Genomic DNA, 27529 nt, shown 5'->3' with positions numbered 1-27529 from the left:
GAAAGATGATAGTGCTATAGCAATTAACATTTGGGTATAAACTGCAGATGCATTTTAACATTTTCCATATCTTTAGAAACTGTTCAGCATTATATAATAAAAAATCAATTACAAATTCATATATACATGTCTTATAAAAATACATTTAAAAACCAAAATGAGAAAATACTGGATCATTATCCCTCTGAACACAAGCTGGCTTTATGAAGCAGCTCTGATTCCTTTATCAGGATACTCTTCCACTTCAGAGAAGAACATTAACTCTAGAGAAGAAAACGAACAGTGCATACTTAAAATGGTTCCCCAGTACTTCAAAAAGGGTTTTATAGCTTCACTATAAAGTCTCTTGAAATATTAACATTATACACAGTAATAAAATTCCCTCAAGTACAAGTAAGAATTCTTGACAGTGAAATCTGAAAAAGTTGAACTGTAAATGTACATATTTTACGTTTAGATGTTCAAGCTTCATATTTATTATAAAAAAGAAAAAAGCGTATATGATGAAAACAATGTAATCTTACCAGAAATTTTAAGTCACTTAGAGAACCAACAATTATTAAAGAGTTAAAAGGTCTAATACTGTAGTGATCAAATAATCTAAAATATAAGAGGCAGATATAGAGAAAGAACTTGAAAGTGTTAGGCATGTACTAGATTACTAGGGTATCCTAACTGTGTTATCCCATTTGATCACCAAAACAATCCAGTAATCTAGATATTATTCTCAATTTACATTTACTTTTTAATCCATATGAAAATAAATGTTACATGACTAAAGTGGCCTAATTACTGAATGTGATTACTGTGATTTAGACAATACTGCACAAGCCAGGCAGATGCAGCTTCAGCCCAACCACAGAACAGAATGCTATTAGCTGACTTTTTTATAATTAAACTCAACTATGACCTAGCATAAATAACGCAATTTATTAAAATGAAAAGAAATACAGAAGGAGAAAACCTTAAGTCTAGTAAAGTTAAGTAATTATATGAAAAAATTCTTTGAAAAACAAAAAACCATAATGAGTGAGAGAAAAATAGCAAATATATAAAGCCTAAAGTTTTTTAAATACTTTGAGTATATCAAAATGAACAAAGCAACAGCATACTTAGTAGAAAAAATGAGAATTACAATGCAAAGAGATACATTCATGAATAGGAATAAAGAGGTTCCAGTCTTTGTCATATCTAGTTTTTTTTTTTACTTTTTGTGTATAGTACTGAAGTGAACCAGGGATATTCTACCTCCGAGCTAAACCCCCACCATATTTTATTATATTTGGGGGGAGGGTAATGGGGATTGAACCCAGGGGCATTCTATGTCTAAACTATATCTTAGCCCTTTTTATTTTTTATTTTGAAACCAGGTCTCCTTAGGTTGCTGACGGCTTTGCTAAGGTGCTGAGGCTGGTATCAAGCTTGTGATCCCCATCTCAGCCTCCCAAGTACTGGGTTTACAGGTATGCGCCATCATGTCTGGCTGCCCAATTTTACTTGAAACAGTCTTATTGCTGAGGACCTCAATAAGTTGTTGAGGCTGGCCTTGAAGCTGCAATCCTCCTATCTGTCTTCCAAATACTAGGATTATGGGCAGTAGCGACCAAATCCATGAGTGGGGTTTGATTATAAAATCAAAACCCATCTTGATTTTATAAATGGAAATGTTGGCAAGATTCTCCATTCTAGGACTTTTTTAACAGGTTGCAATTAGTTGATCAATTAAAAATAAAATTATAATCAAAGTCTAGCAAATAGTCCTAAGAAAGATCCAAGGATAAAAAATGTGGAACCTCTTGTCAAGGAAGTATAGTGCACAATACAAATACTAGACAGTCCCTAAAGTGTTACTGGTAGGCTAACAGTTTGCTTATATGGTTCCTCTTTTTTTTGTGTGGGTCTGGGATGGAACCCAGGGGCATTTATCTCCGAGCTACATCCACTGCCCTGTTTTTTTTTTATTCTTTATTTTGAAACAGGGTCTTACTAAGTTGCAGAGAGCCTCACTAAGTAGCTGAGGCTGTCTGCGAACCGCGATTCTCCGGTCTGAGCCTCCCAAATGCTGGGATTAGAAGCATGCGCCACCACGCCAGGCTTGGTTCCTCTTCTTCAGAGATTCCAAAAAGGATCAGAATCTAGAGATGAGTAAATGTCAATGGATACTGGGCCTGTTAATGTCAATGGATACTGGGCCTGTTAAAGGCAAGATAACTGAACACTTCATTAGACTATGAAGGGTTAAAAGTCTGTGCCAAGTAAAGGAAGAGATAAGGATAATTCATTTGAATATTTGTCTGACAGGCTACATGGATGAAGCATAGTTATTTCAAATTAAAGAGATATTGTCATCAAAAGGAGACCAAAAGTAGTGAAGAACAGAGACTTCTATGAAGGCTCCAAGAATGCCTCTTACACATGGAGAACAGCTGCAGAGGCCCCTCGTTAAGTACTTCCAGACTCTAGCTCTCTACCCTTCCTCCCTGCTTCTCCCATCAGTCTATTATCCCGCTTTATTTTTTTTCTCCTTCTGTATCATTTTTATTTAAAATATGTCACATTATTAGAATATTGTAAGATGTATAAAATCATTATAGAGAAGATTTCAGGAAGTTTTCATAATATTTTCCCTTTAATACCTTCACTAAGATCCATGACTGGCCTATAAGACAAAAACAGCCAAGATAGTCCAGCCAGAAGTGCCACCACAAGATTCACCACAATCCATGGCTGGAGAATCTGCTCCTCTGTCCCTGCTGCCCTGGAGACACAGAGAGAGCCATTAGCAACGTCGCTGTTTTGTTTCAAATGCAACCATTTTATGAGCTTAAAAAATTAAAAATAGCAGTCCTCTCCTAGAAAAATGACAAGTAAAGCATGAAATAAAATATAACTTATGGCTGGGCATGGTGGTGCACGCTTGTAATCCCCACACTTGGGAGACAGATACAGGAGGATCGCGCAGGTTTGAAGCCAACCGCGCGCGCTGGCTTAGGAGACCCTGTTTCCAAATAAAAATATAAACTAGGTCTGGGAGTGTAGAAGGGCGGAGGTAGAAGGGCTTCCAGGAACCCCAGTACCACCAAAAATAAAGAAATAAAAATATAAAAATAAATAAAATATAACTTACTTAGCTGGGCGTGGTGGCACACACTTGTAATCCCAGCATTTGGGAGGCTGAGACAGGAGGATCACGGTTCATAGCCAGCCTCAGCTACTTATGCCCTTTTGCAAGTCAGTGAGACCCAGTTTCAAAATAAAGAATAAAAAATAGGGTTGGGGGTATAGCTCAGAGGTAGAATACCCCTAGGTTCCATCCCCAGTAACACACACACACACACACACACACACACACACATATATACACTTATATATATTTATATAGTGTGTGTGTATATATATATGTATTTTGTATATATATAATTTACTTATAAAATATACCTCATTTATCTAGAAAACAAGAGTTCTCTAAGGTTATTTGAGATCTAAATAGATATGCTCTAAACATTAATAATAAATGGAAAGTTAGTGTTCCCAAAAAAATTTTCTGAAACCTTTCCTTCCAACTACCATGGCCTTATTCCTCAATGAAGTATCTTTCCTTTCTCCTATTCCCCTATCCATTATCTCAAAAACACTGGCCTCTGCATTTTAAACTCAATTCAGATAGATACCTGTCAGCTTTATGGCTGGGGACTGATCTGAATCTATTCCAGCTGCCCTCTCCCATCACTGTTTTGAGTTATTGGGCTCTCTGACTGGGGGTAAGGGATCAGAGCTCCTCCAGTCCTTTGCATGACTTATTTTAAAGATTTAAAGCTTGACCAGGAGATGTACACCTGTAACCCCGGTAATTGGGAGGCTGAGACAGGAATATCACAGGTTCAAGGACAGTCTCAGCAAGCAGTGAGACAATCATCGACCTAGCAAGACCCTGTTTAAAAATAAAAATAGGGCCGGGGGTGTAGCTCAGAGGTAGACTGCCCCTGGGTTAAATCCCCAGTACCACACACACACACACACAAAAAAAAAAATGCTTTAGATATTTATTTATTTATTTATTTATTTATTTATTTATTTATTTATTTATTTTTGTGGTACTGAGGATTGAACACAGGGGCATTCTACCTCCAAGCTACACCCCAGCCTATTTTTTATCATTTTGAAACAGGGTCTCACTGAGTTGCAAAGGGCCTAAGTAGCTGAGGCTTGTGGCGAACCAGGATCCTCCTGTCTTCAGCCTCCCGAATGCTGAGATTACAAGTGTGTGCCACCATGCCTGGCTTAACACATGTTTTTGAAAAGACGTTTCATTAAAAATGTATGTATATTTAACAAAAATTATTCATTAGACAAAGAAATAAATATTTTCTTTCATATTTTGGGAAACAAAAACAGGACTTTTGTTTATATATGAAAAACACTGGAAGGCAAAGAAAAGTACATAATTCCCACAATTGCTGTTATTGCCACTAATTAACTGTTAATATCAGTGTGAATTCTTACCAGAGGCTACCATTAACAGAAGGAGGTGTATAAAGGTGGATTCTGTCACTTGTCATTTGCTGACTCAGAGATAGGATGAGAGCAGTAAAGTACACTGAGAAAAAGACAAATGAAATTACTAATAAATTTTAACAATCCAGCTTATTTGGAATTTATAGATAAATGTAAAGTTAAAAATAATGTATACATTGGTGAATGGTGCTATAAAAGAAATTCACTTGATCAATTTCAATAGACAGCCTATTTTATTTTTCAAGAACACAGGTACAGAGGGACTTTTATTTATTTTTATTTTTTATTGGTGCATTGTAGTCATACATCTTAATGGAGTACAAGATGGTAGAGGCATACATGCACACATCACCCAATTAGCCCTTCCCCAGTTCCTACCCCATTTCCTCCCCTCTCTCCCTATCACGTTTGGCTTAGTGATTGACTTTGATATGTTTGTGGATGTACATCATGTGCTAAATTAGGGAATTTCACTCTTCCCCCCTCCCATTTTCTTCAGGTCACCTAATTTGCTCATCTATACTTTCTCCTTCCTCTTCTAGAGTTCCTCCTATGACCCTTTCTCTCCCTCGTTTTTGTATATCAGGGAGAGCATATTTTTTACTTTTTTGTGACTGACTAATCTCACTTAGTATGATGTTCTTCGGTTCCATTTATTTCCAAAGGGACTTTTAGATGCTTACTATTTTATCATTAGAACTGATAAGAATCTAGAAGATCTTTAAAGATATTAAGTGACTTGCTAAAAGTATAAAACTAGCTTTATTAATATTATCATAATTTAGAATAAATTGTATTCCAAATTATCAGAAAGATATCAAACAGTGCTTGTTATCAAAAGACTGAATCTGTTTAATGTCAAATAAAAATACAAAATTTAAAAAGCAATATGAAGAACAAATTAAACTTTTATTTATCTACTTAAACCTAGGGTCTCATGAATAAATCAAACTTTTTTTTTTTTTGGTGGTGCTAGGGGTGGAACCCAGGAGCTTTTCTACCTCTGGGCTATACTCCCAGACCTAATTTATACTTTATTTGGAAACAAGGTCTCACTAAGTTGCTGAGAGCCTCACTAAGTAGCTGAGGCTGGTTTTGAATCTGTACTATCCTCCTGTCTCAGCCTCCCAAGTGCTGGGATTACAAGTGTGTGCCACCAAGCTCAACTTATAAATCAAACTTTTAACCAGTAATCCCAGTACTTGGGAGACTGAGACAGGAGGATCCCAGGTATGAGGCCACGGTGTACAGTAACTTAGACACAGTTTGGCAATAAAAAACACAACAGGGCTAGAGAATAGCTTAAAGGTAGCTCAGGCCCTTGGCTTCAATCAATTATAAAATAATTTAGAAGAATCTCCAATGAGAAATAATTTTGTCAAAAGTATGCCTATCATATTTTAAATTACAAATTCACTAACCATCTATAGGTAATGGTTTATGAGAATTAATAATATAAAATATTTTTAAAATAAAATTATATTTTCCTGGGTCAAATTACAGTATAACTCAAGTATTATATAGTTATAAAATTAAACTATTACTCACAGAAAGATGCTAAAGTTGTTGGATCCAGAGAAAAAAAATTTCGGATTGCTATGGATGTTTTAGCAAAGTCGATTCTAGAAAATACAAAAGCTTCTTGTCATCGTGCAGATAAAAAAATTTTAACAGAACTTTAGCTTTCTGAGCTATAGCTTTCATCCCTTACTCTACTGCTACCAAATATTACTAGGCCTTAGGTAGCTGCAGTTTATACTTGTACACAAAATAATATTTCATTTACAAAGGCCACATAAACTTCCTAACTAAAAGACTATTTTAGGTAATATTCCTTTGGAGTTAAACAGATTAAATTTGATATGTAAAATCCATATCTTCTACCTCTATTACCCATATCATTAGGTGATAAATACATATGTGTGTGTATGTGTGTGTGTGCATGTGCACGTGCATGTGCATGTATGTTTAATGAGTTAAATTGTGTTCCCCCAAAATATGGTGAACTCCTAATCTCTGGCACTTGTGAACAAGACATTATTTTAAAAAAGGGTCTTTGTAGATGTAATAAAACTAAAATAAGGTCATCCTAATCCAAAGACTGGCTTAAAATGTTAAATATTAATATTCTATAATTCTATTTTGAAAACTTTCATAGTAACACATTTTGTTCAATCTTTCTTCCAGAAGAAAAGGTAGACAAAAATGCAGTCAAAACAGTCTTACCTGTCAAAAGCTGAAATTGTACTTAGCGCCAAAAGCAAGTAGAGAAGACTCTGGAATGGATAGGCTAAGGCCTTGTATTGTTGAAGAAAGTTGGAAAGGTTAGACAGCTCATCTCCTGCTAGAACATATATCACAACGATATTCCACACAGCACAGCCAGCCAAGAAGCCATGAGAAAACAGACCAATTGTCCTGCATGGAAACAGCTTAATTATTATACACAAACTACTAAACTAAAAGGCTAAGATACTTTTTACATTCCTTCAAATAAAAGAATAATTTTTTTGCAGTACTGGGGATGGAACCCAGGGGCATTCTACCTCCGAGCTACACCTCAGCCCTAGTTTTTAGTCTTTTTATTTTTGAAACAGGGTCTCACTGATTTGCGAAGGGCCTCGCTAAGAAACTGAGACTGTCTGCGAACCATGATCTTCTGGTCTCCACCTCCTGAATGCTGGGAATACAAGCATGTGCCACCACACCTGGCTAAGAATAAAATTTAACATACTATGAAGAATAAAAACAATCCTATGTGTATGTGTGTGCAGGTGTGTGTGTGTGTGCAGCACTGGGGATCAAAGCCAAGACCTCATGTGTGCCAGGCAAGTGCTCTACCTCTGAACTACACTCCCAGCCCCAAGCCTTTTCTTTGACTTACACTGATAAACAGATCATTTAATTTAAACAAAATGTTTAAAAAATATTCCTACACATAATTTTGTTGTTAATTTTGTTAACAGTATTGAGTAGCTCTTTTTTTTTTTAATTATGAAACCCCGTTATCTTAAAATTTCAACAAAAGCAGCCACCTGAAAGCTCGGTGCACTGAAATTGCCACATCTCTGGTGGTCCAAGAAGGCTTCATTTCCATTGACACATCTAAGTTTTCTGTGGTCTTTATCAATTCTGAACGATCAGCAGCCTGAAATCGCCCTAGGCATACAAACACAATTATTAACAACTAACAAGAGAGGACCTACTATTTCACACTTCAAGAAGCCTCAAACTGGACTGAAATTTTGCTATTTTTCTAGACTCAAGACTCAATACCTTTTTTGGGGGGGGGTTGTGTAAACATACTCTCTTTTTAAAAAATAGGCAATGTCAGCCAAGCATGGTGATACACACTGTACTTTCAGTACTTGGGAAGCTAAGACAGGAGGATCACAGGTTTGAGGACAGTCTTACAACTTAAGAGACTCCAGGCTACTTAGCAAGACCCTGTTACAAAAATGAAAAAACAGTCTGGCGTGATGGCACACGCTTGTAATCCCAGTACTTGGGATGCTAAGACAGGAAGATATCACATTCACAGCCAGCCTCAGTAACTTGTAAGGCCCTCCACAATTTAGTGAGACCCTATTTCAAAATAAAAGAATTTAAAAAAGGGCTGGGGTACAGCTTAGAAATACAAAGACCCTGGGTTCAATTCCCATACCACAAAATTTTTTTTTTTAAAAAAAGGACTGGAGGTATATCTCTGAGGTAGAATGCCCAGAGTTCAATCTCTAATACAACAACAACAACAACAACAACAACAACAACAACAACAACAACAACAAAATAGGCACTGTCAATGGAATTTCTTAATTTTAGGAATCAATTATATTAATGAAATACAACTATAAACTTTCAACTCAAAATAGTCTATAAACATTTAACATGACATAGTCTGAGCCAGGGGTCATGGTGCACACTTGTAATCCCAGCATTCAGGAGGCAGAGACCAAGACCGGAGGATCTTGGTTCACGGACAGCCTCAGCTACTTACCGAGGCCCTTAGCAACTCAGTGAGACCCTGTTTCAAAGTATAAAAAGACTAACCGGGCGTGGTGACGCACACTTGTAATCCCAGTGCTTGGAAGGCTGAGACAAGAGGATCCTGCAGGTTCAAAGCCAGCCTCAGCTACTTAGTGAGGCTCTCAGCAAAGCAGTGAGACCCTGTTTCCAAATAAAGTATAAAAATATGTCTGGGAGTGTAGCCCAGAGGTAGAAAAGCCCCTGGGTCCCACCCCCAGTAACACACACACACACACACACACACACACACACACACACACACGACACAGTCTACAAAATTCTAGTCTAAAGACTTAAGAAGTATCAGGGTTTAAATGCCTACACTATCAAGGTTAAGTCAGTATTTGAAAAAGGACTTTAGATTTCTTAGGAAAAGACACTAGGGTATATAGCATGGTTTTTCAATATTGACAGAAAAGAAGTGGGTTGTTTCATAAACTTCTCTTAAGATTTTTATGAAAGTATCAGCTAGACTGTCAGCACTGCAACACTGTGTGAGCAGAGCTTTGTCCTTTTACTATTAACTGAGAGGCTCCTTCTTATGCATGTAGTAATCTACAGATGGACCTCAGAAAGCAAGAAAGGTTCCATTTCAATTGCCTTCACCAAACCCAGCTCTCAGGTGTTTTTGGAAGATGAAATAATAATTTTCCTGAAGAAAAAACATTTCTGGACAGACAAGAAAACCACTGGTGCCTCCTATCATTAGTTACCTAAGTAGGAATGTTTCTGTGCTAATAGAAGCAAGAATAAAATGATTAACTGATTGAAAGTAGATTGGAGTAAATTAAATGGACACATAGTATACTAATAAAGCCATATGGCTAGAAGTCATGAAACTCGGGTGCAAGTTCCAGTTCTGTGCCAATCTACTGGGAGATAGTCGTTTGCCTCTCCAGACCAAAGGTTTCTCAACCGCCAAGAACCCAAGACCTTTAGAATCTGATGGAATCAGAATTCTGAACAATTAATACAAAATCTTTATATAGTATATCCACAGCATATTCATAAGAGTAAGATATGGTTAGGATCATGTTTGGGCTAGGTTTTTCTTAAGAACTATGTTATGGAGTAAATGTGAACACCCAAATTCATATGTTGAAGCCCTAACTTCCAATATGATAGTGGAGATGGTGTCCTTGGGAGGCAATTAGGTAAATGAGGTCATGAGAATGGGTTCCATGAAGGGCTAAGTGTCCTTTTAAGAAGAGAAAGCAGAGCATTGTGCTGTGTGAAGACACAATGAGGAGGTAGCCATCTGCAAACCAGGAAGGGGCCATTTAAAAACTGATTCTGCCAGCACCTCTCTTAGACATTCCAGCTTCCAAAACTGAGAAATAAATGTCTGCTGTTTAAGTCTCCAGTCTGTGACATTTTATTATAGCAATCTGAATCAAAATAAACTGCAAACCCAGCCTCCTACCCAGTGCATGCTAAAAAAAAAAAAAAAAAAATACAGCTACACTACTGTTTTTCTTATTTAATATGGTAGTTCCATCATGTATTTTCTCTTTTTTTTTTTTAACTTGTGGAATTTAATGTAATTACCTGCCCTACCACCATACAACCACTACCAATTCCAAAAATCTGGTCAAGTACAACAAAATATAAAGCAATGGGTGGGGTCAGGTGTGGTGGTGCGCACCTGTAATTCTAGCACTTGGGAGGCTGAACCAGGAGGATCCCAGGTTCTAGGAAGCCTCAGTAACACAGTGAGACTCTCAGCAACCTAGCAAGACCATGTTTCAAAATAGAAAATAAAATAGGGGTGGAGGTGTAGCTTGTAAGTAGAATGCCCTTGAGCTCACTTTGAGTATCACCAAAAAGAAAAGAGAAGAAATAGAGGAGAGCTTAAAAATTACCCATACTGCCATAACTCAGAATCGGTATTTTGGTATGGTTTTTTCAAACCTTTTTTTCTGTGCATTTTTCTATAGTTGAGTTTAAATTCTGTGTGTATAGATGTTCATTTTCCATTAGACTCTTCCTAGGAAAAAAACTATTCCTAAATATTTAATGGTAGCAAATATTTTATTTTACATATAAACCATACCTTTCTGAAATCATTCTCCTCATATTCCATCTAGGTTGTTTCCTGAGTAATGGTGTGATAACTAGCTTTGTGGGTAAGCGTTTTATCCACACTGCTTTCTTTAAATTGTCAGAAAAATAATTATGAAATAAAAGGATATCCTTGTATAATTATAAGAAGATCATGTTCCAACACAAGAAACTACTTACGGCTTTTTTCCACAAATACTTTGCCTATAGGCTGGCTAATTCCAGTGGGCGCTGTGAACCTAGGCTGCTGTTCTAGAGTTCTGTGCTCGTCAGTAATTATGTCTTCATCTTCTACTCCGAGCTCATTGGCATATTGTACCTCTGTTGGCTGGGTTTTCCTGTAATCAGGGAGAATACCAAAAAAAAAGTCAATAAATAAATAAATGAATAAATGATGATTCTTGAATTGTTACAGACCCATATAAGAAACTACCTATGGGTATAGTGGAAAGAGTTCTGAACTTGTAATGAGGAAATAATGGTTTTTATTCAAATGGGTGTATTATTAACTAATGGGCAACAAGTTGCTTTTTTTTCTCTCTGGAATTTTTCACATTTGGAAAATGCAGTGACTTAACTATATCTTTCCAGATTTAAAATGATATGATTCTGTATATAAATAAACTATTGGTAGGGTCATTTTCAAATATAACACACAATATTACAAAATTTCCAGTGTATTTCTTTAAAGTGTACCATTCTATTTCACCTGAGACACACAGTTTTACTTATTGCTGAGATAATCATAAATCAAATTCTGTTAACATGAGGAAACAAATCACAGAAGCCTATTTTAATTTTTAGTATCTTTCACATCTAATTTTTTGCTACTTATATAAAATCTCTATTTGTTTTTATGTGTGTATGTGTGTGGTACTGGGGACTGAACACAAGGGAATTCTACCTATGAGCTACACTCCAAGCCTTTTTATTTTTTGTTTTAAAACACTGTCTCGCTAAATTGCCAAGTCTGGTTTGAAACCTGCGATCCTATTTCAACTTCTCACAGACGGGGATTACAGACGTGTACTACCATGCCTTGCTTCCTTGTATTTTTTAGAGATGGCACATTAGGTTTTCTGTTGAGGTATAATAATAATTTTTTCTTTTCTCAGTGGTTCACTCTTCTTTTCAAATTTATCATTAAATTGATCTAACTGAATTATGTAATACTATCTGTCTTAAAGATATACAAAAACAATGCTTTTTTTTTTAATAGGAGTGCTGGGGATTGAACCGTAGCAAGTGCACTGCCACTGAAATACATCATACCCAGCCCAGAAACAATACTTAATAAGACCTACTGAAAAGCTATCATTCGAGAACACTAAAGTAAACAGAGTAAGCTTGAAAAATAGTAAGAAGGATAAATAAACTATTACTTTGCTTTCCTTCTGGGTTTTGGAATAACTGCCTCCTGAGCTGGTTCCACATCAATACCATTTTCATTTCGTAACAAAGATGGACTGGATATCTTCTTTTGGGTGAAAGAAGTCTCCAACTCTGAAAAATAAATAAACTATATTTTCAAATGATCATAAGTAAAAATAAAAGTAATGTACAGGATTTTTTTTTGCATATATTTTTATTTTTTTTTAATTGGTGCACTGTATTCATACATCATAGTGGGATACAAACTTTTATAGACATACATGCACACATTGCCAGTCAGCCCCCACCCAATCCCCACCCCTTACTCTCCCCATCCCTCCCTCCCATGCTTGGCTTAGTGGTTGACATCTAGTATTATAGCAATTTATCCAAAATTAAAAATGATAATCTCACATAACAGTTTCATTTGTCTGATACCAAGCTTTTGATGACTTAAAGATAACATTTCAATATTTCTTTTTACTTTCTTTCTTACCAGAGAATGTTTTTTTCAAATTTTTTTAGGTGAAACTATCATATATTTATATATTTATTTTTCAGGAAAAAAAATCTATCCTAATATGGAATATGGACTCTAGATACCCACAACGATCTTGAAAAAGAACAAAGCTAGAAGATATATATTTTCTGATTTCAAACCATATAGAGCTACAATAATTGAAACAGTGTAGTACTATTCTAAAGGCAGATATATAAACCATTGGAGTTAAATAAAAGCTTAGAGATAAATTCTTCCCTATATTGTCAAGTTATTTTTGACAAGGTTTCCACGAACATTTGGTGGTGGAAATAATAATCTTTTAACTAAATATTGTTGAAACATAATAATTACATGGAAAAGAATAAAATTGGACCCTTACCTAATCCCATATACAAATATTAACTAAAAATAGATAAAAGACCTAAATATAAATCTTAAGACTAAAAACTTTTAGAAGAAAATCTGGGTCATAAAACCTCACAACATTGAAATTGGCAGTGATATCTTGGATATGATTTCAATGGCACAGGCAACAGAAGGGTATACAAACTCCCTAAAAAATAAAATATTGTATATCCAAACGCGATGTAAACAGAGTTAAAAGTTACTGATAGAATGGGATAAAATATTTCCAAATGCTATATCTGAAGGTATATTAATATTCCAACTAGAAATCCTAAAAATTAACAACAATAAAGGCAAACAATACCATTTAGAGATAGGTAAAAGACTAACAGAAGTAATGAATCTCCACAGATAACCAATCTTAGTTGACTGTTGGATGAAAACTCTTGTTTCTCTGGTTCTGGTGTGTGTTACCTATTTCTTCTTTGTAGTTAATCTCTTTGAGTATTTTCTCTAGTGCTGGTTTTGAAAACATAAATTCCTTCAGTTTCTGTTTGTCATGGAAGCTTCTTATTTCTCCATCTAATTTGATAGAAAGTTTTGCTGGGTAGGAAATTTTTGGCTGGAAGTTATTTTCTTTCAGAGTTTGGAATATGTTACTCCAAGCCCTTCTGGCTCTCATGACTTGGTTTGGGAAGTCTGGAGTGATTCTAATTGGTTTGCCTCTGAATGTCACTTGGCCCTTTACTTTTGTTGCCTTTAAGATTCTCTGCTTGGCTTCCACATTCGTCATTTTGACAATTATGTGGCGTGGGGATCCTCTTCTCCGATCCTGTCTAAAGGGAGTTCTATAAGTTTCCTGGACCTGTGTATCAACCTCTTGCTTTATGTTTGGAAAATTTTCTGCTATTACTTCCTTGAAGAGATTGTTGATCCCTTTGGTTTCACTTTCTTTTCCCTCCTCTATTCCAATTATTCTTAGGTTAGCTCTCTTAAAATGGGCCCATATTTCTTCAATATCAGATTCCTGCTGTCGGATATTTTTTTCTAGATTAGAAACTATGCGTTCATTTTTGGAATGATCATCTTCTAAGAGCGAGATTCTGTTCTCCATGTGGTCTAATCGGTTGTTTCTGCTTTGAATTGAGGCCTTTACTTCATTAATTGCATCCTTTATCTCTTTTTGGCTCTCTCTGAGTTCTTTTCGAAGCACCTCTATTATTTCTACAGTTATTTTCCTGATTTGATCTTCTAGAAATCTCTGATTTTCTGTTTTATCGGGTTCTGATGTTGTGGGGTTGTGGGCATTCATTGCTCCAGTATTATTCCTCTTTCCCATGATTTCAGAAGTTTGTGCCTTCTCTGGGTTCCTCCCTTGGGTCACTATGACTTCACTTAAGGTGTTCTGGATCTCGAGACAGTAGTATCTCAGACCCCACTACTCCTTTACTGGGTTGTATCACAGAGTCTTCAACCCAGAGAGTCAATAGAGGCTGCTTTAGACTGTGGGGGGTGCCAAGTTGCACGTTCTCCTATGGTGTGATATCTCTGCCACCGCCCCTCCCCCACTGGGTCAAGTCCCATGGAGTACAGTACTGGGATTTCTCCTCTGTGGCCTGCAATTTGACTCACTGTTCTTGAGTACGCAGATGTAGCTGTACTGGCCTCGCTGAATTCGGTGCTGCTGCCGCCGGTGGCAATATGGCGCCGCTGCTACACCCTCGGCCGTGAGGCTAGCGTATTTCTTCTTGGTTTTGATTTCCACTCTGGATCCCTGCAGCGTGTGCTGAACTCAGCCACTGGGAGCTTTAGATTTTACCTGCGGCGAGAAATCCCGCCTGGCTGTTCCACAGCGGCTCACCTCGGCTTGCTGTAGTCGTCTGGTGAATTCGCCGCTGCCGCCAGCAGTATGGCGCTGCTGCCGCGTCCTCGGGCGTGAGCCGGTGTATCTCCTCTGTGGCTCTGAGCTCTGTTCTCAGTCCGCTTTCTCTCTGGAGCCTGGTGATTTTTTTGTTTCTCTGGTGATGGTGTTTTCTGGCTATGAAAGGCGCTGGTTTTGTGGTAATGGAGATTGCTTGTTAGCGGGGCTCTTAAGCCCCGCTTTTCTCAGTCGCCATCTTCCCGGAAGTCTCAGGATTTTTGTAAGATAAGAACTTTGGGAATTTTAATTGTACCACAATTCCTTTTATTATCTCACAATTTTTTAATTTTGAGATTTTACATGTCTAAACTCTCAATACCTAATTTGAGTTAGGAATGCCAAACAGTATAAAAAGAAGTCAAGCAATCCAACACACAGGGCTGGATTACCTTTAGATTTGGTTATTTACTAGAAAAACTCAGAGAACTCACAACTCTTTATACTTAGTTTGTAGCAAATGGATATAATGCAAAATCAGCAAAAGAAAAAAGCACACAAAGTCCAGATGAAACCAGGAATAAGATTCCAAAAGTCCTCTACAAGTGAAGACAAGGTACATTAATCCCTCCAGCAATGAGTTTTTACCAACTCATGGGATGCTGCCCTCAACAGAGAAGCTCATTAGAGTCAACATCCAAGGTTTAATTGGTGCTAGTCACAATTCCAGACTCCCAGAAGAGAAGCAGGTGTTCAGCATAAATTGTACTGTGTACACAAATGCTGTGAGCCACCTTTATAGTTTAAGGAAAGTCTTGTACCAGCATGGGAAGCTGTTCACCATCCACATTCTCAAATAGTGAGTAAAGGCCAATCCCCACAGGCAGCCCTCGCCAAGAACAGCAATCTCAGCCCTGCTATTTTAACTCTTTTCTGTACCCATTACGTTCAAATGAGACAAGAGATTCTCTTAACCCCCTAGCTAGTCTTGCTTTCTGAAAATACTGACACCCTAGAGCCCTCAACTCCTTCAAATTATATTGTAATAAAATAATTACAGCCTGAGCTGGGGAGGCAATACTCTATGTAAAACAAAACAAAAAATTTAAATCCTAAAATCTAGAAAGCTTGACCTGCAAGACTAAATGGCAGTGACAGGTCCTTGCTGGCCCCAAACTTAGCTGGGCTCTGAATTTTCTAAAACTGGTCATTTCTGTTATAGATATTTTCTACAAATTATAAAAATAGGCCTTAGTATCCATTCAATTTTGAAATTGTTCTCAAACTGAATTATTAAATGGCAGCTTTCACTAAACTATATTTAGTGCCAAATGATGAGCTCACTCATTTCACTGAGAAAACCTCTGAGCATCCTTCCTGTCTCTCCTCCTTCAGCCTGCTTCTGCCCTTGCCATCCTCATACTCAGTGACCCAGGACCGTGGCACGCACTTCAAATCACCTCCCCGACTGCGCCATAGTCTCCTGACTTTTCTAGTTCTGTCCCTCTACTGCTATTTTTACCATCCAATCAGAACCTGCTATTTTCTAAGAGGACAAGTAATCAATCAGGGAAACTAGTTTAGTAGTAAGTTATTCAGAGATACTGATGTTAAAAGGAGGGAACAAATCTCACAATTTTTGCTCCTTTTCTTTGTTTTACTCTAACAAAACCCACTTTCTTCTAATTATTATAAAGGTACATGCTCTATATATGAAAAATTAATGAAATATAAATGAAGAAAATAAAAGTCATTCTTCCTTCAATTTATTTATTTATTTGCAGTACTGGGGATTGAACTCAGGAGCACACAACCAACGAGCTACACCCTGAAACCCTATTTTTTATTCTGTATTTTGAAACAGGGTCTCACTAAGTTGTAGAAAAGGCCTAAGTAGTTGAGGCTGGCTGTGAACCTGCAATTCTCCTATCTTAGCTTCCCAAGTACTGGGATTATAAGCATGCACCACCATGCCTGGCTCTTCTGTCTTCCTTCTAAAAAACCTATACTATTGATACTGCTACATCCTGTGTATGTGTGTGTGTGTGCATACATGTATAAATATATGTTCTGGCTTAAATTGTGCCGCAATTTTCTGTGTGTGTGGTACTGGGCACTGAACTCAGGGGCATTTTTCCTCTGAGCTATACCTGCAGCCTATTTTATTTTCTATTTTGAAAAACGATCTAAGGCTACAGAGGGCTTGCTAAGTTGCTGGGGCTGGCTACAAACCTGTGATCTTTTCCTTAAAGATATTATTTCAAGTCCTGACTCCTGGAATCCAACAATTTAACCTTATTTGGAAATAAGGTCTTTACCTTATATATAATGTAAAAATATAATCAAGTTAAAAAGAGGTAATGCAGCCAGGCATGGTGGAACACATCTGTCACTCCAGTACTTGGGAGGCTGAAACAGGAGGATCACAGTTTCAAGGTCAGCCTTAGAAACTTAGCAAGACTCTCAGCAACTGAGTGAGACTCTGTTTGAAAATTAAGAAGGGGTTAAGAGTGTAGATACTGGGTTCAATCCCCAGTGCCAAAGGAAAAAGAAAAGGTAAAAAGTAATGTGGATTGGGATGGACCCTAAATCTAATGACTGGCGAGTTATTAAATATCTGACACATAAGAAAAATTTGAAGTTGGAGGCAGAGATTGGTGTTATGCTACCACAAACCAAAGAATGTCAAGGATTGTCAACAACCACCAGAAGGAAGAAGCAGCAAGAGAGAATTCTGTGGGGGAGAGGGGATTGAACCCAGGGACATTCTACCTCTGAGCTACACCCCTAACACTATTTTGTTTTTTATTTTAAAACAAGGCCTCACTAAGTTGTGGCAGGTATCACTAAGTTGCTGAGGCTGTCCTTGCACCTGAGATCTATCTCCTATCTCAGCCTCCCAAGTTCTGAGATTACAAGCTTGTGCCACCATGCAGAATTCTTCCCAAGCATTCAGAGGGAATATGGTCTTTTGCACACCTTGATTTCAAACATATATCCTCCAAAACTGTGAAAGACATATTTCTGATGTCTTAAGTCACCCAGTTTATAATTTATTATGCCAGCCCTAGAAAATTAAATGTTTTCTAAAAATAGGACCTTCAACAATGCTAATTTATAACCTGTATTTTTGTTTTTGCTGGTACTGGAGTTCCTGGAAACCCTTCCTCCGGGCTACACTCCTAGACCTATTTTTATATTTTTTATTTTGCAACAGGGTCTCTTTAAGCCAACAAGGCTGGCTTCGAACCTGCACGATCCTCTTGTTTCCACCTCCCAAGTGTGCACCATCATGCCGGCTGTAACCTTTGTCTTTTAACAATTCATACTGATGGGTTTTCCATGTCACTGTTTCATTTTAGCAACTCTTTTAATAGGTACTTGGTTTCCATTCATTAGCTAAATCATAATTATTTAGCTAGCATGTTGTTAAATATTTGGTTATTACCATTTTCTACTCTAAAAATAACATTGCAATCAACATCCATAACTACCATAGCTATTATAATTGCTTCTAATCCTAGAAATCAGGGTATGAGTATACCTATTCCCACCAACACTGGATTTTCAGATTTTGAAAAATAAGCATTTTCAATTTGAAAGGAAAAAAATAATATAGTACTTTGTTTACCTTGTGAATGGTGCCTAGGACGCAGATTCAATAGATTTGGCTACATGAGTACTGGCCATGAGTCTGGCCATGAGGTCTGGTCAGTGGAGACCAAGAACAAAGAAATCCAAAGCAAAGGTGCAAAAGCAGAGAGAGGCCCCTAACCATCCACTCTGGCCTGGGTGTGAAGCCCACCAATCAGAGGAATATATGACTGCTTCTGCTCTCCTCCCTCCTTCCTAACCCCCACAAAAAGCCCCAAGCCTGTAAGAAAGAGGGCTTCTGACTCTCATGGGTCCTTTCCCTGGTCAGTGGCTCCCTCCCATATTTTATCCCTGAATAAAGCTTGTTCCTTGCTGTTGAGTCCTTTCCCTTTTGTCCCTATAATTCCTAACAGGCTACTGTCTTATTATACTATTGTTAATAAGAATATATCTTTACTCCACTAATTGGAAGTGTCCATTTCATCATTTACTAAATTCTTTTGTGTGTATGTATGTGTGTGTGTGTGGAGGGGGGACTGAATTCAGGGGCTCTCTACCACTGAACTATACAGCCCAGTCCTTTTTTTTTTTTATTATTTTGAGACAAAGATTGCTAAATTGCCAAGGCTGGCCTCGGACTTATGATCCTCTTGCCGCAGTCTCCTAAAATCACAAAAATTTATGGTACGTATTACCTTACCCAGGGTCATTTACTAAATTCTTATATGTACTGAGATCTGGACTTTGTGTCAGTCCAGAATTTGCACCTGTCCTCTCATAATCTACACACGTGACCAAGAGACCTGTAACACGTTCCTAAGTGAAACCACTGAAGTTGTAATGGAAAATATTTTAAGAAAAAAGCAAAAACAAACAAACAAAAAGAAACACCTATGAGAAATGGTTGAAAGGAAAAAATTAGTGCCAGTAAGCCGGGTGTGGTGGCGCATGCTTGTAATCCCAGTATTAGGAGGCTAAGACAGGAGAATGGCAGGTTCACAGTCAGCCTCAGCTATTTAGTGAGGTACTCTGCAACTTAGTGAAACCCTGTTTCAAAATAAATAATAAAAATAGGGCTGGCGGTGTAGCTCAGAGGTAGAATGCCACTGGGTTCAACCCCCAGTTCCACAAAAAAAAAAAAAAAAAAAAAGGAAAAGGAAAATTAGAGATTAGAGGAGGTAGGTTTTTATCACACTCCACAATCACAACTGCTAACACTATCTAAACTTGGTTTCTTCACATACCAAGAGGTGGCCTCGTCTTCTTCTGTCTCCTTTGAACAGGGGCCTCTGGGTGCTCTCTGAGTTCATCAGTTGGTGGCTCTATGCTCTCAGATGGCCTAAGAACAACAGGCTCAGCCAGGCCTTCCAAAGAAGCACTATCTACAGGGGAAACAAAGTAGGAAACCATGGAATAACTTGAGCAGAGATCACTGAATCTTAAAGAGATGGGAAAAGGTAACTAAAATGTTCCCTATGTAATAACCCAGCCTCTTTCAGAATTGTGCCTCAAATCCAGAGTTTTTCTCTCCTCCTCTGTAACTGTGGACTTTAAGCTGAGAAAAAATAAATGAGGGAATAAGAAAGGCTGGGGAAGAAAAGGTCAGGGAGAGCTAGAAAAAAGAGCAATATAAAGGGAAGAGGAAAAATTGCTTCAGAACATTTAGAACTTTCAAAATGGTGAAAACAATACAATTGACACCATTCTGCTTTAAGAATTTTATTAGCCTCTATACAGTTCAGTTGTTCATTAATAAATTATCACATAATAAAGTTATTATAGTGATCAACTGGAATTAACAGGTAATTTATTCTCTTCATTTGGTCATTCATTTCAACCTCTCCCCTCATGAAATCTCTTAATAGAATTGGCAGATCTGAATTTTACTTGACTACATTTCCTTGCCTATCTTCCTTACAAAAGAATAGAAATGTATTAATAAGCAAATGAAAATATAACCTTACTGGTATTTGAAATATGGAAACTAAAATAAGCAACTTTTAACCTGATAGATTGGGCCCCTCCCTTCCCCAATGGGACTCCTGCAGTGGGGACAGGAGGCAGAACCCTGGAAGCCAAAGATGCTGGGAGACTCCTGACATCTCCCAACATCGCAGGGCAGACTCCAGAGGTCACAAGACTACAGATGCCATGAGAGGACCAGCATTCCCACACCACTAGCTCCACCCCAAGAGAAATGCTCTCACTTCCTCTCTACCTCGTGACTCTGCTGACCATGACTCTGCTGACCAATCATCAGTCCCTTCCCCCACGGTCGGAAGACCTCGCCCAAAGGTGCCAGTTTAAAGAGGCCTTTAATAACTTGGCTGGTTCTTGCCTCCTCTGCGACCCCCAACTCAAGTTCAACATTACATAACCCACTAAATTAATAACATTAAGTATTTAGAGAATGTTAGGCTCTCAAATTCTATTAGTAGTGAGAAAATGACTAAAGATTCCATGAAGACAATTTAGCAGAATCTATAATATCAATAAGGCACATGTCATTTACCTAGTAATTTCATTGCTAGCAATTAATCCTACAGAAACACTTCTTCCCCACCACTGAATGTTTCATGTAGAGATGCAACACTGGAGTAAGATATCTGAACTAACTTAAATGAACAAAAGACCCTTGATTACAGTACATTCTAACACACAGAACTCTGTATAGAGGAGCTAGGCTAGCTAGTATATATAGGATGTAACTCCTTTTATGAAAGAAGAAAAAAAAAACAGCATTACTACACAAACTTTTCTAGCTTGTGAAAGGGTCCAAGTAAAGAATAAAGTAAAAAGATCAGCTAAAGGTGACTTTGCCATTTCAAGCCTAAGTGCTAGAAAAATGGTGAGTTTCATTAACAGAAAATCAATAAATAAGTAGAAATTGCTGAAGGTGAGAATGGATTCTGGATGTGCTGAATTTGGGTTTTTAATAGGACATCCAGGATTATCAGTGGATGACTAGGACAAAAAGAAGTTCTGAGACCTGTTCATTACTAAAGCTTTCACGCAAGGAGATGTGGCCCTGCCTGTAAACTCTCTTATTGCAGTGGGGACTTAAGGACTTTGCCTCTAAATACAGTATTCTCTTTAAGGGTGTAGACCCACACATAACTTAAAACAATTTGTTTTCTAGGGATAAAAGACCTCAAAAACCCCAAGAACACTGAGGAAGTACCTAGGAGACACAACATTTTATTTCACAAATGCGTTTAGATTTTTCTCAGGCTGCTCACTGCCTTGTCTCTCACTACCACTCACCTTGCTTCAGACTGACCTTAACTCTATCCTCAACTCAGCAGTGACTTGCCATTGCTGGTGCATTCTCTCTCTCTGACTATGAGGTTCATCATGCCTCAGGTCCTGGGAAAACTCACACAACAAAGAAAAACTTCTTACCTAATGTGGTTTTTGTTCTGGACTTCTTTTTCTTAGGACGACTAAGTGGAATATCATCTATAAAACACAAAAAATATCAACAAAAAAGGTTGCCTAAAATTCAGTGCAACAAAGTCAGAAGACAACTTGTAGTAGAGAAGACTTATCCCTCTCTTCTCTAGATTCAGCCAACTTCTACATATTAGAGGGGAAAGACAAAAAATTGACAAGGTCAAAGAGAGCCCATAGAGGCCAGGCATGGTGGTGCACACTTGTAATCCCCGCACTTGGGAGGCGGAGACAGGAGGATCACGCAGGTTCGAAGCCAGCCTTGCTGGCTTAAGAGACCCTGTTTTCAGGGTCTGGGAGTGTAGCCCAGAGGTAGAAGGGTTTCCAGGAACCCAGCACCACCAAAAAAAAAAAAAAAAATCCCACAGTATGGCACCAGTAGTGCCTGCTGATCTAATGACGTGAAATTAATGATATAAAAAGCAAGCTCAACAGACAAGCGTGGTGGTGTACGCTTGTAATCCCAGCATTTGGGAAACTGAGATGGGAGGATCGCAGTTCAAGGATAGCCTCAGCTACTACTTAGGCCCTTTGAAACTCAGTGAGATGATGTTTCAAAATAAAGAATAAAAAACAGGGCTGGGGGTATAGCTTGGAGGTAGAATGCCCCTAGGTTCCATCCTCAGTACTAAAAAAAAAAAAAAGAAAAAGAAAAAAAGAAAAAGAAAGCAAGCTTAACAAACGTTCACCTGGTCCCCTATCTTTCCCAGGCCCTTGCACTTAGGCATGGCCTGTAACTGGTTCTGGTCAACAGGCTATAAACAGAAGTGATCTGTACCTGTCTGGGGCCATACTGCCCTGAAGGCACCTGTGATCCATCCAACCTCAGAACCTAAGCAGAGTGGAACCAGGTTACCACTTGGATAGGAGAAAAGATCTATGTTATGTGCAGGCCAAAACTCTGTAACTGTCAGCCTCTATAGCAGTTGAAAAAGCATCACGTTAAAAATCAGAGAACCAGCCAGGCATGGTGGCGCACGCTTGTATTCCCCGCGCGTGGGAGGCGGAGACAGGAGGATCACGCAGGTTCGAAGCCAGACGTGCTGGCTTAAGAGACCCGGTTTCCAAAAATAAAAAGTATAAAATATGTCTGGGAGTGTAGCCCAGAGGTAGAAGGGCTTCCAGGAACCCCAGTACCACCAAAAAAAAAAAAAAAAAAAAAAAAAAAAAATCAGAGAACCAACAATAGAAGAAGCCTGGCCCTCACTACATCAGTCATGAGGAGAAAGAGAATGGCAACTGCCCTGGACTGATGCCATAGAAGACTTAGCAGTTAACCTAATATTATTTTTAACAACCTTGCATGATATTAAGTCACTGAGATCTTGGGGTGGTTAGTATAGCATACATTTGCATATCCTGACAAAATGAAAAAAAAGAAGGTGCAATCTCCTCTACAGAGCTAAAAAATACCCATCAGTTATGTTCTGGGTGACTCTATTTGGTGATAATATGTTTTTATAATTGTACGGCAATCTAGTGTTACATGACACCCATAATTTTAAAATAGCAGTCATGGCAGATCATTATGACAAATACTATGTACTACAAATTATAGTATTCAGCTATAATTTTAAGAGAAACAAACTAAGGAATCATGTGTGATACACTCAAACACACACGAGATTGAACCCAGGGGTATTCCACTTCTGAGGTACACCACACCCTCCCAAAGCCCATTTTATTTTCTTGAAACCGGGTTTCACAAAATTAATACTGTGTACTGCCCTAGAACCTGCGATCTTCCTGTCTCAGCCTTCCAAGTACTGGTATTACAGGCGTGTGCCTCGCTTTGAGGGTTGGGGGATTTGAGATGGGATCCTGCTATGTCAATGTAGACTGGCCTTGAATGATCCTCCTGTCTCAGCTCCCTGAGAAACTGGGACTAAAGGTGTGTGCCACACACCTGACTTTTAAACTTATTTTAGAACACCAAATACCAAATGTATGCAGAAAATGTTATATTAATAGTAAAACAACTCACCTGGAACAGTACTTCACATGACACCAACCAAATATAGACAGCAGGCCAAAAACAGAAAATGAAATTATATTAATTAGAAACCTATGTTATTGTCTGACTGAAAAATGACTTAAATCATTACAATTTTAAAAATAAACTAGCTTTCAAACAATGTTGGCCAGTTTACAAACTTATTATTTATAAGTAATAAGCTATTCAATGGCACTGCTAACAAAGTAGCCCAAATATTTTCCTGAACCTAAGTATGCATATTCCCTGCTGTCTATTAATAAAGCATACTAAGCAGATTAAGAACTCTTATTTGTCATTGATTAAAATCAGCTTAAACTCTGGGGAAATTCTTCTAGCAAAAGAGGATCAGAATTCTGATAAACAGAATGGATTCATTCTATCATGTGGATATTCATGCTTTTAAACAGAACATTTGAATCATCATGATTCAAGAACTTTTTTTGCTTTTAAAATTTTAGAAACCCTTTTCATAAATTTTTAGGAGGTTTTTTTTGAAGCAATATTTTTCAATGGTACTAATCAACATGTCCACTTTGGTCATTTTGCATTTTTAAAATTCAATAATAAAATTATTTTAAGTTATTTTTACCTTGGCACAGGTGGAAGGGCTCGAGGAGGACGCTGTGAGGGTGGGAGAGGAAGAAAACGGCTTATAAGTAAAACCAAAAGCCTCCTACTTTCATGTATCTCAAACACCATAAAGCTATTTTTTTAAATTTGTTACTGATACATGACAGAAAAATATAAAGGATCAAATGAGTTTCTTCAAATCTGTTAATAACTGTTCATCAGTGAAATCTGAGAGGTACTGGTAATGTAAAGCATATGAGTGAGTTTAAATTTGTTCTACCATTTCTAAATTTCATATAAAAAATTTTCCTTATTTTTTTCTGCCCATAGGCCAGACCCTGTTTGTTGTAGGCACTAGGGATAAGAGTAAAACAGAGATCTCTGCTTTTATGAAACTTTTATTCAGATGATTAAGTATTACAAGATAATATTAAATGTATATAAATCATAAATATATACATCATGACTATATTATGATATATAGGTGTGGGTATAAATTATATATAATATATATATATATAAATGAGGAACACTACTTTACTTAGGGAAAGTTTATCTATTTGAGCTGAGCCCTGAATGAAAGAGGAGCCATGCTCAGGCTTCAGGGAAGACTGGACTAGGAGTGTTCCGGGTAAAAGGAGGACAGCAGGGCTGCCCAGTTATCAAAGACAGGTGAGCAGAAGCCAGACTAATGAGGGCCTTGGAGACCAAGGGAATGAATCTGGATTTTGTTTTTAATTAAATGGGAAGCGACTGGCAGTTTTAAACCACACAGAAACATGCTTTTAAAAAAATCACTCTGAAAGGCCAGGCGTGGTGGCGCACGCTTGTAATCCCCACGCTTGGGAGGCTGAGACAGGAGGATCGCTTGGGAGGCTGAAACAGGAGGATCGTGCAGGTTCGAAGCCAGCCTCAGCTGGCTTAAGAGACCCTGTTTCCAAATAAAATATAAAATAGGTCTGGGAGTGTAGCCCGGAGGTAAAAGGCCCTTGGGTTCCACCCCAGTACCACCAATAAATAAATAAATAAATAAATAAATAAATAAATAAATAAATAATCAATACAGAATGAAGAATGGGTGGCTATAGGACAAAAGGAATGAGGTGGGGCTTATATGTGCTGTCTTCATGAATAAGTACTGTTTACAATTCAAAAAGCATTACAATGAGAATGCGGTCTGGATTATTTCGAAAATAAACACTAACAGAAACACCCAGCCGTAAATTCTATATATCTCGTGCTGTCTGCAGAAGCTACTGATTCAAAAGGGCTAAACTGTAGCCTCACTTGTAGCTTGTCCCATTTAGCAACCCAGTCACTCAATTACTAGAACACAACTGCTACAAGCAGCTCAAGGCAAGAAGATGTCTTAACACTATCCAGTAGTCAAAATTACAACGGACGAGAATAACAGGCAATGAAAACGCTACTGTTCTAGAGTTCTCTCCAAGAACCCCGTCCACTCAACATTTCAAACTTCCCTCAAAAAAATGACGTTTCCCCTCGACCAGACACCCAATTTCTAAGCCCCTCTAATATAGGCCCACTCAACCCAAGACAGGTCTCCACAGCCCAAAATCAACCGTAGCCCGCTTACCACCTGCTTCTTTCCCATCCCGCCTCCAGCCCCCGGCGCGCCCTCTCAGGCGCAGAGCATCCCGGTCCTCGCCCGTGACCCCCATCCCCGCTCCAGCCCGCGCAGGCGCAGTGCGTCCAAGTCCTCGGCCGCGCCCACCACCGCCCCAGCACGCGCAGGCGCAGTCTTCGCCCGCGTCCCCCCTACTACAGCCCCCGCAGGCGCAGGGTATCCGGGTCCTCGCCCGCGCCCACCACCGCCCCAGCACGCGCAGGCGCAGTGCGTCCCGGCCCTCGGCTGGCCGAGGGGCGCCAGTCTGAGGTGGTCGCTCCCAGCTAGGCCTGCGGGCCGAGGGCGGGGATCCATGAGGTGTGGGGCTACAGTCAAGGCGCCCTCACGGCTTGCTCAGTGGTTGCTGTGATTTGCTAGGGGTGGAGGCCGTAGAGGCCTTGGTTAAGGGACTATCTCCGCAGGCTGACCGAGGGGGAGCGACCGAGGCAGCACGGCTCTCAGCCGGCCCCGGGGCGATGCCCGCGTCGTCATGGCAACGAGGGCTGCGCCAGAAGCTCCCGGCCCGAGCCCAGCTCCTCGGCGCCCACCCGCCCACGGCTGCGGAGAGGGCCCGCCCGGCCGCCCCGCCACCCTCACCGGGCCGGCGTCCTCCAGCCCGGGCCCCGAGTCCGGCCTCATGGCGCTCGCTCCCCGGCCTCCTCGGCGCAGCTCCCGCGGCCGAGCCGGCTCCGCGACGCCGGGGCCTGCGGGGGGCGGGCCGCGCCTGCGCCGGGCCGGGCCTACCGCCACCCCGCGCGGCGTAAATCAGGCTGGCTGGGGGGGGGGGCGTTTTCCCAGCCACAACGTAAAATTAAATTCGAGCTCACAGAAGTATCATTAAAAACGACTTCAACCCGGCGTGGTGGCGCACGCTTGTGGAGACCGGAGGATCGCGGGCTCGTGGCCAGCCTCAGCTCCGTAGGGAGACCCTGGTTCAAACTAAACAATAAATTAGAGCTGGAGTGTAGCTAGGAGGTAGTTACGCTCAGACACCTTGTTTAAAAAAAAAAAGGTAGAGACACAGATGGGACCAGAAAGCGTACCGTTTCTTTGGAGCTGGTTTTGTTGGCTGCTTGCAGGGATGGGCTGGGGCTTGGGAATGTTAATTGGCTTTAGGGGCCCTTCAACATTTGCCGGCACTTTACCTTGACCATCTTTGCGCTGTGATAAGGCTGATTTAAGTGAAAGAAGCCTCGCTGTATTGACGTGCCTCGAACTTTACTCTGAGAGTGGATAAATGGAACACATTTGGTGCCTGACGAACTGTGAGTTAAGGTGGGACCTTTTAATGGCTATCAGACTGATCCAAGGCTCAGGAATGCATTTGCGTACTGTCCCTACTCTTGGGTCGCTTGGATTGCTCAGATAATTCAGGAAAGGCATAGTGGCACAAAGTGCCTGTAATCCCAGTAGATGGGAGGCTGACAGAATTGCTGGTCTGAGGACAGCCTCAGCAACTTGGCGAGACCTTGTTTCAAAATGAAAAAATCGGGCTGGGGATGTAGCTCCTAGGTAGAATACCCCTGGATTCAGTCCCCAAAAAAGGGAGAAAGATAATTTGTTTGCTCTAAGTATAGAAGAACTACAAATACTTTTAAATCATACACTCTGTTC

At 39.3% G+C, this 27529-nt stretch overlaps 1 protein-coding gene across 1 annotated transcript; it reads right to left on the bottom strand.

The window, feature by feature from the left end:
* Positions 1-201: 201 nt before the first annotated feature.
* On the bottom strand, positions 202-26554 carry TMEM237 (transmembrane protein 237; the record flags this gene model as incomplete). The annotated part of the gene is made up of 12 exons (XM_080689105.1): positions 202-263; positions 2637-2758; positions 4504-4597; positions 6064-6137; positions 6742-6933; positions 7551-7674; positions 10783-10940; positions 11985-12105; positions 19517-19654; positions 21675-21736; positions 24308-24339; positions 26513-26554. 12 exons carry the CDS (start codon positions 26552-26554, stop codon positions 202-204), a joined length of 1221 nt encoding a protein of 406 aa, XP_080545231.1.
* Positions 26555-27529: the final 975 nt, after the last annotated feature.

This window comes from Muscardinus avellanarius, assembly GCF_963383645.1.
Source record: "Muscardinus avellanarius genome assembly, chromosome: 2".
NCBI lineage: Eukaryota > Metazoa > Chordata > Mammalia > Rodentia > Gliridae > Muscardinus > Muscardinus avellanarius.
This window is presented reverse-complemented; position numbering and strand designations above follow the sequence as displayed.